Raw genomic sequence first — 12,830 nt, 5'->3', positions numbered from 1 at the left:
CTGCAAACCATATCAGTAAGTTTTCTCTGAACATCTGGTCAGAAGTCTGAGACACGCAACCAGATGAGTTTGCGGGCATCAATCCCCATTGCAGAGACTCAATACCATCTCGAAGACATCAAAGGTTGGTTTTCCATACTCTTTTCCATCAGTGACTGGAAGTCTTCACGCTGTTCTTGAAGGAGTCACTCTGCTGCTTCCCTTATTTTCTTCAGAAAGCTCCACAAATACTGGCCCATAAAAGGCTGGCAGGATGCTAGTGAGCACTGAGTACAGCTTCCTGAAACTCCTAAGAGTCCAAGATGCAAGAATCCTTGCCCAGGGGCACCGAGGATTTGGTCCGGGACCTTTTGGGCTTTTCAGAGCAGATTCAACCAATACAGATTGGTATGGTAGCTGCTGCTTTATGAATCCTGGAGCCTACTGGTTTTGATATATCATGTCCACCTTCTTGTTGATGGGAGAAACAGAGTGAGGGTTCTGCCACATTCTCATCTGCACTTCCTGAAGGATCTCATGAACAAGGACTGCTACAATTTCCTTAGGAGGTTTTATTGGAGAATGTCAAACATTTTATTTTTTGGATTCATTCTCTTTCTGCGAAGGAAAATGAATGGATTCTGCCATTCTCTGAACAAAATTAGCAAAGGACAGGATCTCAGGCAGAGACCTTCTCCTTTCCTGTGGAGGAGATGGGTCGCCAGGGAGAACTGATGATTCCTAATCAGAGAAGTCTTCAGATTCATAACCTGTTGCTCCTTGTAACCTTGGGTAAGTCACGTTACCCTCCGTTGCCTCAGGTACAAAATTAGTTGTAAGTCCTGTGGGGATAGGGAAATACCTATAGTACCTGAATGTAATCCACTTTGATGTACACTTTGAAGTGCTGAAAAGTGGAATACAAAAATCTAAATAACCATATCCATAGGAATATTCAGTCCAAGCCCAACTGGTAGGTCGGGGGCATGGACATGGTTCTTGCTAGCAGACAAAGTCTCAAAGGTTAGTGTTGGTTTGTATCATAGCAAGAGAAGTCACCAGTGCTTTACGCCGCAAAAATATTCGGTACTGATGGGCGCTTCCATTTGCCCTACTTGTTCAATACAAAGGGGTTTCATACCGGGTTAAGACTCCTTCTGAATCAGCAGTAGCTTTTAAACAAGCAGGGTTGGAGGTGGAATTTTCCATTCCATCTACAGCCTCGGCCGTGATAACCGTGGACCCGACTCCAAGATGGCACAGTGTCGGCCTAGGGGTCGACGATTACTACATCAATTGGACGAACAGGGAGCAGCACTCGGACCAGGGCTGAAGTTTCTCCGCCCTATTCTTTTGCTGGACTTGAGTAATTATGCCCATTTACTTAATTGGGCAGAGCGGTATTGATTGTCTTCCCATTCTCAAGTCATCTTGGATGTTATTATGCTAGAATTCCAGGACTGCCTTGCAAGTTATGATTTTTAGGCACCTTGAGGGTTGAATTGGGCTTTGGTTTTCATTTGCTCTACTTTTCTATAGATATTCTCTTAGGTGGAGGGAGGCTCGGACTGAGTGCTTTAACATATATTGAAGCTGTAGTGATGTGACATTTCCTACCCACAGAGCTGCCCTATATGGGGTGGGAATCGCAGTCTGGGTGGTGCGAATCATATTGGGGGGGAATTTGTTGGGAATCAGTTTTTGTCATTCACTATCTTTTTGTATCACTGCAGCAACAAAATGGGGTATATCTCAAATTTTCCTTTTCTCTCTTGCGGAATAACCTCTTGTCCATACTTACATACGTGTCTCTTCATTTTTTATCAGTCTCAACACTCTCAGGATGACTCGTATACTCTTGCTTAATGTCAAAGGCCTTAACACCTACAGAAAGCGCTTTTTGGTTCACAGTGCGTTGGTCTTGCAGAAAATCTCAATTGCTTTCATCCAAGAGATGCATCTCCATAAAAGACATGAACATCTGCTATCTATTAAAGAGTATCCACACAAATTCTTGGCAGCTAGTGGGAAAGATGCCAGATATGCGGGAACCGGTATCCTTATCTCCTCCCATCTAGTGCATGAGCTTTTACTGCAGATATTAGATCTGGGAGGTCGGTATATATTAGTGAAGATATGGATAGGGAGTGATATTTTTTACTCTCATATCATTAGATGCCCCTAACTAGAACCAGGGTCATTTTTTGTCTTGGATCAGTGGGTTACTCAATTCTTATGGGGAAGGGTTTATCATCTTAAGAGGTGATTTTAATTTTTCGCCACACCCTGGTCTTGATTGCTCCAACACTCATGCTAAGGTCTTACCAGGATCTAGAAAGATTCTCCTATCTATCATGGAGGACTGGAGCTTAATAGATGTTTAGAGGTAATAATTCCCAACATTACAATCCTATACTTTCTATTCTCCTCCATGATACCTATTCCCACATAGATTTTTTTCTTGCTGATAAAACATTGCTATCCCGGATCAACACAGCAGGAGTAGGTCCCATCACTTGGTCAGACCACACCCCTGTGTAGCTGGACCTTTACCGTATTTCCACGACAATAACCCGCCCACGTATATAACCCGCCCACACACATAACCCGCAGGTTTTCAAGATTTATGAAAAAAAGTTTTAATATACCCCGCCTCCTCATATAACCCGCAATTCAAAAAAAAAATAAATTTTTAAATACCTGTCGGAGGGCCGCGTGGGTCCAGGCGGGCGGCGGGAGCCGGGTGGTCGCGTGTTAAATCTAGGCCGCGGGCGGGTGGGCGCTTGTTCCAGGCGGGGGCGGGTGGACGCGCGTTAGTTCGAGACGGCCGGCGGGTGGTCGCGTGTTAAATCTAGGCCGGGTCGCACAGGCGCGCATTCATTCACTGCCGGTGGGGGCAGCCCCCACCGGCAGTGAATGAATGCGCGCCGAAAGCAGCTTGTTCCAGGCGGCGGTGGCGGGTGGACGCGCGTTAGTTCGAGGCGGGTGGTCGCGTGTTAAATCTAGGCCGGGTCGCTCAAGGCAATCTAGGCCGGGTCGCTCAAGGCAGTCACATGCCGTGACGTCACGGCATGTGACTGCCTTGAGCATCGAATCGCAGGGGTCGCATTCATTCATCCAGGCGGAGGAGCCGGCTGCTTTCGCCGCTACTGCCTTGAGCGCCGAAAGCAGCCGGCAGCGGCAGCTGAAAGCAGCCGGCTCCTCCGCCTGGATGAATGAATTCATTCACTGCCGGTGGGGGCTGCCCCAGCCCCCACCGGCAGTGAATGAATGCGACCCCTGCGATTCGATGCTCAAGGCAGTCACATGCCGTGACGTCACGGCATGTGACTGCCTTGAGCGACCCGGCCTAGATTGCCTTGAGCGACCCGGCCTAGATTTAACACGCGACCACCCGCCTCGAACTAACGCGCGTCCACCCGCCACCGCCGCCTGGAACAAGCTGCTTTCGGCGCGCATTCATTCACTGCCGGTGGGGGCTGCCCCCACCGGCAGTGAATGAATGCGCGCCTGTGCGACCCGGCCTAGATTTAACACGCGACCACCCGCCGGCCGTCTCGAACTAACGCGCGTCCACCCGCCCCGCCGCCGCCTGGAACAAGCGCCCACCCGCCTGCGGCCTAGATTTAACACGCGACCAATCAGGAAGCGGCCGGGCGCAGGGATAGGACGGACTCCTCTCAGCTGCAGCCTATTCAGAGTCGGGAAACTTTATTGGTTGTAAAATTTTTTCTGGATAACCCGCCCACGTTTATACCCCGCGGGGGCATGCGGGGTAGGTAAAAACGCACATTACCCGCGGGTTATATGCGTGGAAATACGGTACTTCTTTGCAGAGGACAGTGGCCTGCGTTATTGGCGCCTGAATGAGTCTTTGCTTAGAGACGATGCTTTTGTCCTGACCTTGGGAATATTATGGGAATATTCTCAATTAAACTCAAGCTTCCGTTTTGCCTGGAGCGGTCTGGGAATTCTCCAAGGCCGTAGTTAGAGGTCTTATCTCATAAGCTGCTTCGTGTAAACGGGAAAGAGAGAAAGTAAGATCTGCCCTATTAACCAAGATTGAGCTGCTATCTCAACAACACATGCACATTCAATCTCAGAATGTTTACCATAAACTGTTAGTGGCTAAGACAGAACTCCATAGACTAGATGATAACCAATTAATGCACGCAGTGTTTGATTGGATGGGCAAGGTCCTGGGTTTTACCTGTTCCCCCTTCAGTTGAATCTGTATTACACAATCTCCCTTATCCAGGGGCTGAACAAGCATCAACAGAAGTTTTGTATACAGGTATTTATCACAGCCAGAAGTGTTATTGCTGTTAATTGGAAAACCGAGACGGTACCTCCTTTCTCAAGTGGTCTGGAAAAATTGCATCACCATTGTGATTTAGCATCCCTAACTGCTGCCAAGAATAATTGTATGTCTTCTTTCTATTCTGTGTGGAATTCTTTTATAAATTTTTATTCCTGAGGGGTGTTTGTGAACTCCAAACTTTTGATGTATTAGTTTAACTGCTTTCAGTTTTTTGATGTGGAAGTATATCCGTCAGGGGACATATTTAATACCTTCTGTGTACTAGGGGTAAGCTTGTTAAATATTGACAGAGACTTTATTCCTTTTCTTTTCTTCTCTCTCTTTCTTTTTATATAGTGCTTTAACATATATTGAAGCTGTAGTGATGTGACATTGCAGGTGACAACTCTGGGGTGGGGGGAAATGGGGGAACATTGCTGTATTTCCATGTTGCTATGGTGGTTTATAGGTTGTTGCACAGTATTTTCTACTTTATGAAACTTCAATAAAATATTAATTATAAAAAAAAAAACAGCAGCAGACTGAAGAAATGAAGAAGCAACATTGAGACTGCACATCTAAATAAAAGATGAAATTCAATATGGACAAGTGCCCTTAGCGTCCTTGTGGACCAATACTTTGAAATCCTCAGCTCAGTGCACAGCAGTGGTCAAAAAGCAAATAGAATGTAATTATTTGGAGAAGAATGAAGAATAAAACAGAGAATATCATAATGCTTCCAAAGAGACACAGCAGAACTAGAAAAAGTACAGAGGAAGACAACAAAAATGATAAAGGAGATGGAATGGCTCTTATGAAGAAAGGCTAAACATGTTAAGGCTCTTCAGCTTAGAAAGGAGACAACTGAGAGGGTATATGTTAGAGGTTAATAAAATCATGAATGGAAACAAACACGGAACATTACTTACCCTTTTTCTATTACTAAAACAAGCTGACACACCATGAAACTAAACACTAGCAGATTTAAAACAAATCATAGAAAGTACTTTTTCACGAAATGCACAGACAAGCTGTTGAATATGCTGCCAGAGCATGTGGTCAAGGCAACTAGCAAAGCAAGGTTTAAAGAAAGTTTGCACAAGTTCCTGGAGGAAACGTCCATAAATAATTATTAGCTAGGTAGACTTGAGAAAGCTATTGCTTAACCCTGGGAGTTAGTAAAAAGAAATTGATCTACTTTTTGGGATCAGCAACTAGGCTGAACAGTTATGCTGATAGCTTATGCTTCCAGTGTGACTGTTCAGAGCTATGCTGGAAGCACCAGGATGGCATCCTACTGTGATCCTAGGCTTGCGAACAGGGCAGTGATTGAGGTACTGGATGGATGAGTGGGCTTAAGGGGAGGAAGGGGTGGGTAGCATGGGGGGTGAGGGTGCAAAGGGGTAAGCAGCCTAAATTTTTGTAATTCTCCAGTAAGGGACTGGGGGCCAGGAGGGCCAGCAGCCTTATTATAGATCCTTTCATTTTGGAAAGGTTCGAGGGTCTGGCAACAGGGATTTTAAAGACAGATGGTGGTGGTGGGGAAGGAAATCAGGCCAGGCGGCCTATGGTTTTGGTTTTTTTTAACCATGAGAGTGCCTCTTAAACAGGTATCATTTTAAGATATCAGATTTAGTAGCAGGTTATTTGGCCACACAAGGCTGGATAACGTATGATCTAATCAGACATATTCAAAACCTGGCCTGTTAGGTTTAAAGTTATCCAGCTAACTGTAGCTGGACATCTTTAATCAGAGATATTCAATGATACATTTATCCTATTAAATATCCAAGACAAGTTATCCGCAGCCGGATAACTTGTCCACTCGCCAGCTCACTGAATATTGGCCTCTATATGTCTAAATGCAGTAACCATAAATAGTAAGGATTCTACTTTCTTACCCATTTTACTTATATGTATAATTAGAGTACATATCTTGGGTCTGGCCTGCTGGCTTAGTGGCAGTGTTGGAGATCAGAATTAGATTCTTGAACTCATCTTCTACAGTGCTGAAAATACGTCAGAAACAGCATCCATAGCCTGTCCCCCTTCTTTCCACCCCCAGGAGGCAGAGAAGAAAGGGCCTGAAAGGGTAGAGGTCCAAGCACTGAATGGCTAAAAATGCACTTGCGTTGGATTCTGAAGGGAACTATGTTTCATGCCTCTCAGCCAGAGGACTAACACAGCATTGGCTGAGCTAGAAGAAAGGCAGATATTATGGATTCTGGTACTTTAACTCCAGTAGGGGTCAGGTCCAATCAACTTAGAAGCCCTAAAGGAGGAAGAGAAAACTGGTGGGAAAGAAAACACTGATCTATGTTTAGTATGAAAAATATGAAGAGAAAATGTAAATATAGGAAGGGAAAGTTTTCCATTACCCTGGAGGTAAAGGCTGTGGACGTTCCCATGTTGTAGTCCGTGTGTTATGATCAACGTAATAAGTTCTGCCATGAGGATCCTTTCTCTGCTCCCATCTTTAAACAAAAGAAAACATAAAATGTTTACTTATGAAGTGACAGTGAGGCCTGCATCAAATATATGGGTGCTGTTCAAATTGACTGGTTAATGCATAGGTTTATGCAAAAGGTTAACGATTTCTGTTGTCCTTCCCTCTCTGAAAGTATTAATTTGCCAACTCAAGTCTCATTCTTACATCATGCTAATAATAATGTAAAAGGATTAAATATTCAACAAATAAGAAAGGGGAAGTGAGGTGAGTGGAAGGGAAGGAACATAATGCTAGATATATTGTAAAAATTTCTGTGTATGCATTTACCAAATATATGTACACTTATGATAGTGTATACAAAGCAACATCTAATTAAGAGATTCAAAAATATCTAAACATTCTAAGCTTATTTTAAAGCAAAAAATGGAATTACAAAAATGGCAGTCTTGAGAAAAACGTGTAATAAACTCTGCAAATAAGAGGAAAACTGTAAATTGATCTATCTTGATTTCAAGAGACAAGATCACAGATTATACTTATTAATATAATGAGGAGAAAATGGAGAAAAACATGTTTGCTTACCTACATAAAAATATTCTCCATAGACAGCAGGATGAAATCAGCCATAACACGTGGGTGAGGTCATCCAATAGTGCTAACAAAGACAGTTCTTAGAGCTCAGTAAAAGTCTTAAAGAGCATGCATGGGAGTTCCAATGTACACACAATGCCTCGTAAGCCCTGTAATCTCTTCCAGAGTTTAAGCTTTAGCGAGATAGTCAACTCTCCAAGGAGGTGAGTGGTTATTAAGTCTGGCTGATTCATCCTGCTGTCTATGTAGAACCTTGTTTCTTCGTCAACAAGCAGGCAAGAATTAGATATTACGTGTGGGGAGTTCCAAGTTGAGGAGTAATTGTGGACCAATTAAGACAACTCTGCCCCACCAGGCGGAGAGTGGACTACTGAGTGAACAGGCTGTGCAGAACTGCGTGTCCAAAGTTACTGATCCTCTATGACATGCTGTCCAGAAAGCAATGAGATGTAATGATGTAAACAGACTACCAAATAACAGCTTTGCATATGTCTTCAAAGTAAGTATTTCTGAGATGAGCCACTTGAATCACCATGGCTTTCACTTGATGAGCCTTGATCGAATCTGTAATCCATAAGCCACCTTAAGTCCGCCATACAGTTCAATAACCATTTAGACAGTTTGCTTGGCCTTTCCCAATCTATTGGGATCAAAGAACATGAACAGCTAAGAAGTTTGATTATGAGGTTAAATCCTCTTTAGATAATAGGCTAGGGTTCTCTTATTGTCCAGGTAACGATGAGCCTGTTCTCCTTTGTGTGCATGCAATCTTGAAAAAAAAAATGTTGGCAGCAAAATAGCTTGCTTGATGTGGAAAGCAGACACCACTTTTGGAAGGAATTTAACGTGCTTATCCAGAACAACCCTATTATATAAAGAAACTGCAGATATGGTGAATATGAAGCCAGAGGCTGTTCTTCACTCACTCTTTGTGCCAACATGATGGCAACAAGAAAAACCTTCCAGGTGAGAAACTAAGTCTACTAACTCAATATATTCAAAGGGAGGTTTTTTTTTAATTGCACTAGAACTACACCAAGATCCCAAAGCATTGGAGGTTTATTGACCGTTGGTTTGGAATGCCTCAGCTCTTTCATGAACTTCGATACTAATGGGTAGATAGAGATCAGTGCTCCTTCAACCTATTGGTGATACATTGTGATAGAATCCAATACAAACAATGGCTAGTGCAGATCCATATATTAACAGCAAACAACAAAAAATGTGTCATTGATATTCTATAATTCTCTTATTTATATTTTATTTTTATATTAGTTTTTATCACTTGAGAGGAAAGACCTCAGCACTGGCTGAAAATGTAACCAACTGAATTCAGTGCCAGTTGTTGCAATCATAGGTCAGAAAACCTCTCCTTTTTATTATTTATTTTAGAAAGACATTTCTTCTCACGTTTGCTTGCTTTTAGCTAAATAATGTAATAGGTCTATAATTAGTTAATATACGTTGATCAGCAAATGGATTTTTTTTTTTTTTTTAGCAAGGGGCGAATGGATGCGTGTTTGAATGCATTAAGCAGAACGCCAGATGATAAAGATAAATTTACAAGGGGACAATTTTTTTTTTTTTTTTATCAAGTATGTCTCAAACACAAGAATTCCAGAAATCAGTTGCCTCCTCAATGTTGCTAATTTGGAAGTTCAGATAGGCTACGGAATATGGCTCCTTTAAATAACTTAGGTTCAATATATCCTTGTTTGAACATCTGACGTGGTTTCTTATTAGTTATAACTGATCTAGGATTAGTAGAAAAGATATTTAATAAGTAATGGTCTGATCAAGGAATCTTCTGTTTGACCTGAATAGATTTCTGGGTGAAGGAGGAAGAGCTCATGAAGACCAAGTCAAGGGTATGCATGCCTTTGCCTATGTATGAGACCATAAATCTGCTGTTGCCATCCTAAGCCAGAAACTGCAGTCAAGAAAGCTTCAGCAACAGGGGGGGAGGGGGGGGGATCCTTATCAACATGAATGTTAAAATCGCCAAAAACAATAATCTGCTCTAAAATTCATTTTGTGGCAATAACTATCACTGGAGAGACACTGTTTGAAGAGGTAGCCTGGTGGACAATAGAATAAGCAAAAGTCACAACAGTAGATGTTACTAGCAATATTTCAAATGGTGGATGGCATAATACACAATTGAGTACATTTAAAGCAAGGGATCATTAAATGTTCATTTAACAATGATCATTAATCCATTGTCACATCTATGTGGGCATGGCTGGGAAAATATGTAATCTTGAGGAGAAATCTGCTTCAACAGGACAATACCAGAAGCAATTAACCATGATTCTATGAGGCAGAAGCAATCAGAAGAACTGGCATAAAGCAAATCATAAATGACAGGAATTTTCTTACCAGATCATGTATTCAGCAGAAACAGAGATATGGTGGTAACAGCTGGCTTTATACTCAGAGAAACCTGAGTTGGAGGGTTTTTTTGGCTTATTGTGGTGATACCCAGATAAGACACCATAACAACCCTGCCCCATAACTGGATTTGTGCAAAGAAGATGTCTTAAATCTGATGACTCTCAGTACACACAAATGGGCACGCTCCCTTGTGTGCTCTTAGTAAGCACAACAAAAGTGCACTCCCTACTGGCACATCTTTGTGGTGCACATGAAGGGGTGCAAAAAGCGGCAAGCACCTTAGTGCACTCTCCATGTGAACAAAGGTGTGCTCCTTACTGATGCCCACTACATCTGATGTTGCCGCAGTCTTTAAATGGGTCCCGCGACGATGTCACGAGTGGGTGGGTCCAAGATCTCCCAGTGCGGGACGATCAAGGAGAGCTGCTCAGTAGCAGGAGCACAATGGAAAAACAAGGCAGCAGACAAGCAAGTGTCAGCATACATAGTACAGGTGAAAGCAGCAAACACTGGAGAGTCTAAGCAGGACATTCTGGACAATCCCAGCAATGAGATCAATTGGTGAGTATGTTTAGAATAGACCAGCACTTCAATCTAACATATAAGCATCGGGAACTGATCTGTAACTGCTCAGATGCATGAAGCAGAACCTCAGACTTTACAGTTGGTCTCAGAGGTGAAAACATCAAATCCCAGCATTCCCAGGATTCTGAACAAGTCATCCGCAACCAAGGACCACTTGTGCAATAACAGCACTCTACTGAGACAGTCCTTCAACTGGGGATTCCTGGAAGGTAGGTCATCTGGAAATTGACGATGTGAAGATTTGTCCATGACCAGATTTGGAAGGTCTCTTCATAGAATCAAGAGCCCATGCCTCCTTGCTTGTTTATATAGAACAAGATCATTTTGTTGCCCATCTGGATCAAGATTTTCTTGTCTGAAAGATGAGAGAAAGTCCTTAAGAGTATAATGATTGGCCCATAGATCCAGAAAATAGATCTGCAGGTGGTTCTCTGCTAGGGATCAAGTCTCTTGGATCTACAAAGCACCAGTGTGTACTCCTCACACCCTGGTGGAGTTGTTGGTAGAAATAAGTATTGATGTGCAGGAAAATGCAAAGAGGCCCGTCGTTAGAACTTCCAGATTTGTACACCATTGAAGGGACATTCACATCTTGGGTGTTACAGAGATTTGATGGGATAATGGCTGACAGAGCTGGTTTCACTGGCCTCAGAGGGCCCAATGAAGACCTCACATGTGCTGGTGAGTCAGATGAATCACATGCATAGCAAGGTCAAATCAATCTAGAAGAAAAATTGACCTCGCTGATATCTAGTCCTGCTGAAGTGTCCTCAACAGGCCCATCAGAACTCCAGCTCATTTGACAGGAAGAAATGCTTTCTCCTAAAGTGTGTCTATACAAGCACAGCAAGGATTAATTAGCCATTGTGCATGGGTGACATTTTCTAACAGTGCCAACACAGATCCAGATCTCAGAAACCAGTAAAGACTTTACTAAGTATGCACTGGTGTTCCCTTGGGTGCATGCTGCCTTGTGAGCTCCTCAGGCTCTTCCAGAGCTTAAGCATTAGCAAGGTAGTCTACTCTCCAGGAAGGCGGATGGGTATTTCATCCTGCTGTTTATGGAGAGCCCAATCTATTGGGATCAAAGGACACAAACAGTTGAGAACCTTGATGGAGAGGTCAAACCCTATTTAGGTCATATGATAGGACTTTCTTACAGTCCAAGGAGTGAAGGGTCCATGCTCCTCTGTTTGCATGTGGTCTTGGAAAGAATGCAAGCAGCTAAATAGCTTTATTAATGTGGAACACAGATACCGCTTTCAGAAGGAACTTGGAGAGGTGGTTCATAGAACAATCTCATGAAAAAATTGAAGGTTTTGTGAATATACAAGCAGAGTTCACTATTCACTGGTCCCTCTCCAACAATCACTTCATTCTCACCCTCTCCACACTTTTTTTTTTTTACCTAGCATTTTCCTCCTCTTCCTTTGGACTTCCAGTTCGACTGAAACTAAGGCTGCGAAATGGCACTATGAGCCTTCATTTGCAGCAACCCAAGGATATATCCCGTGGTTTATATCCCTTCCCAACAGTCATTTGAGAGATAACCCTTGGCCAGGGTCCAAGACCTAGGGTTTCTTCCGGAACCCTGTAATATCATGGGTGCTAAATGCAGCCACTAGGTGTCATCGTGCAAGACTGACTCTTCCCCCCCCCAAGGAGTTATGAATGTTACCTCTGCAGCATCTCCAGTCCACTTACCTCTCCCTCTGATTTTATCCCTTTTTTTTCTCAAAGCAAATAACTTATCAATAAACAAAACCCTGTTAATTTTGTTAGCATGCAATTCTACGGCAACCCATAAAATCACACTTATTACATTTGTTTACTCACATCTTTCTGCAGACAAAGCCCACACCCAAAACATGTTGCAATAAGCCTTACATACATGATATACCATAAATTAAAATTTATTATAATATAGCATATAATATACATCAGCATATAAAACTCTGTTAAAGTGTTTTAACCCATTTAACATTTTTGTTTTTCAAAAGATGAACAAGGTCTGGTGATGCACAAATACAAAAATAAATATGAAAGTGTAAATTGCTAAATCGGTGGATAGATTAAAAGAAGACTATAAAAATAACAGCCATGTTGTACCATTGTTTCATTTTTATTAAAATATACAGAATTGTTAATAAAGACTTCTAAGGTGTTACAGTTTGTTCCTGCAGGAGGCTTTAAATGATGCTGGTCATTAATTATTATTATGCTGATTTTGACTATCTGTATAGCTAGCACGTACTGACAACAAAAACTACCAATAATATGGAAAATTCTTCAATTTTTTTTTTTTTAAAGATATTTTAAAACTTCCAGAAGCCAGAAAAATATATTCAAACATTTCTTTTTCATTCAGAGAACTTCCATATAGCTGGGAAGAATTTTTGATATTTTAGTCAAAAAGCAGGGTTAGATTTTGGTTGTATCTGTTTGGGCTGTGCTCTTTCCCTAGTACACAGCTTGCTCTGTTTGCTGCTGAGGGAGAGGTCACTGAAAAAAGCAAGTTTGGTTCCCCATCCA

At 42.3% G+C, this 12,830-nt stretch overlaps 1 protein-coding gene across 6 annotated transcripts in view; it reads right to left on the bottom strand.

Moving 5' to 3' along the window:
- Nucleotides 1-12,830, bottom strand: part of WWP1 (WW domain containing E3 ubiquitin protein ligase 1) — a 398,863-nt gene that overhangs the window by 212,597 nt on the left and 173,436 nt on the right. For 5 of the 6 annotated variants that reach the window (XM_029591608.1, XM_029591609.1, XM_029591605.1 and 2 more), the window contains one exon: nt 6,658-6,753. The exons of the other annotated variant lie outside the window; for it this stretch is intronic. In XM_029591608.1, the coding sequence (XP_029447468.1) occupies nt 6,658-6,753 (96 nt within the window). The remainder of the gene's footprint in view (nt 1-6,657; nt 6,754-12,830) is intronic. 6 annotated transcript variants of the gene reach the window in all.

Source organism: Rhinatrema bivittatum, chromosome 2 (assembly GCF_901001135.1).
Source record: "Rhinatrema bivittatum chromosome 2, aRhiBiv1.1, whole genome shotgun sequence".
Lineage (NCBI taxonomy): Eukaryota > Metazoa > Chordata > Amphibia > Gymnophiona > Rhinatrematidae > Rhinatrema > Rhinatrema bivittatum.
This window is presented reverse-complemented; position numbering and strand designations above follow the sequence as displayed.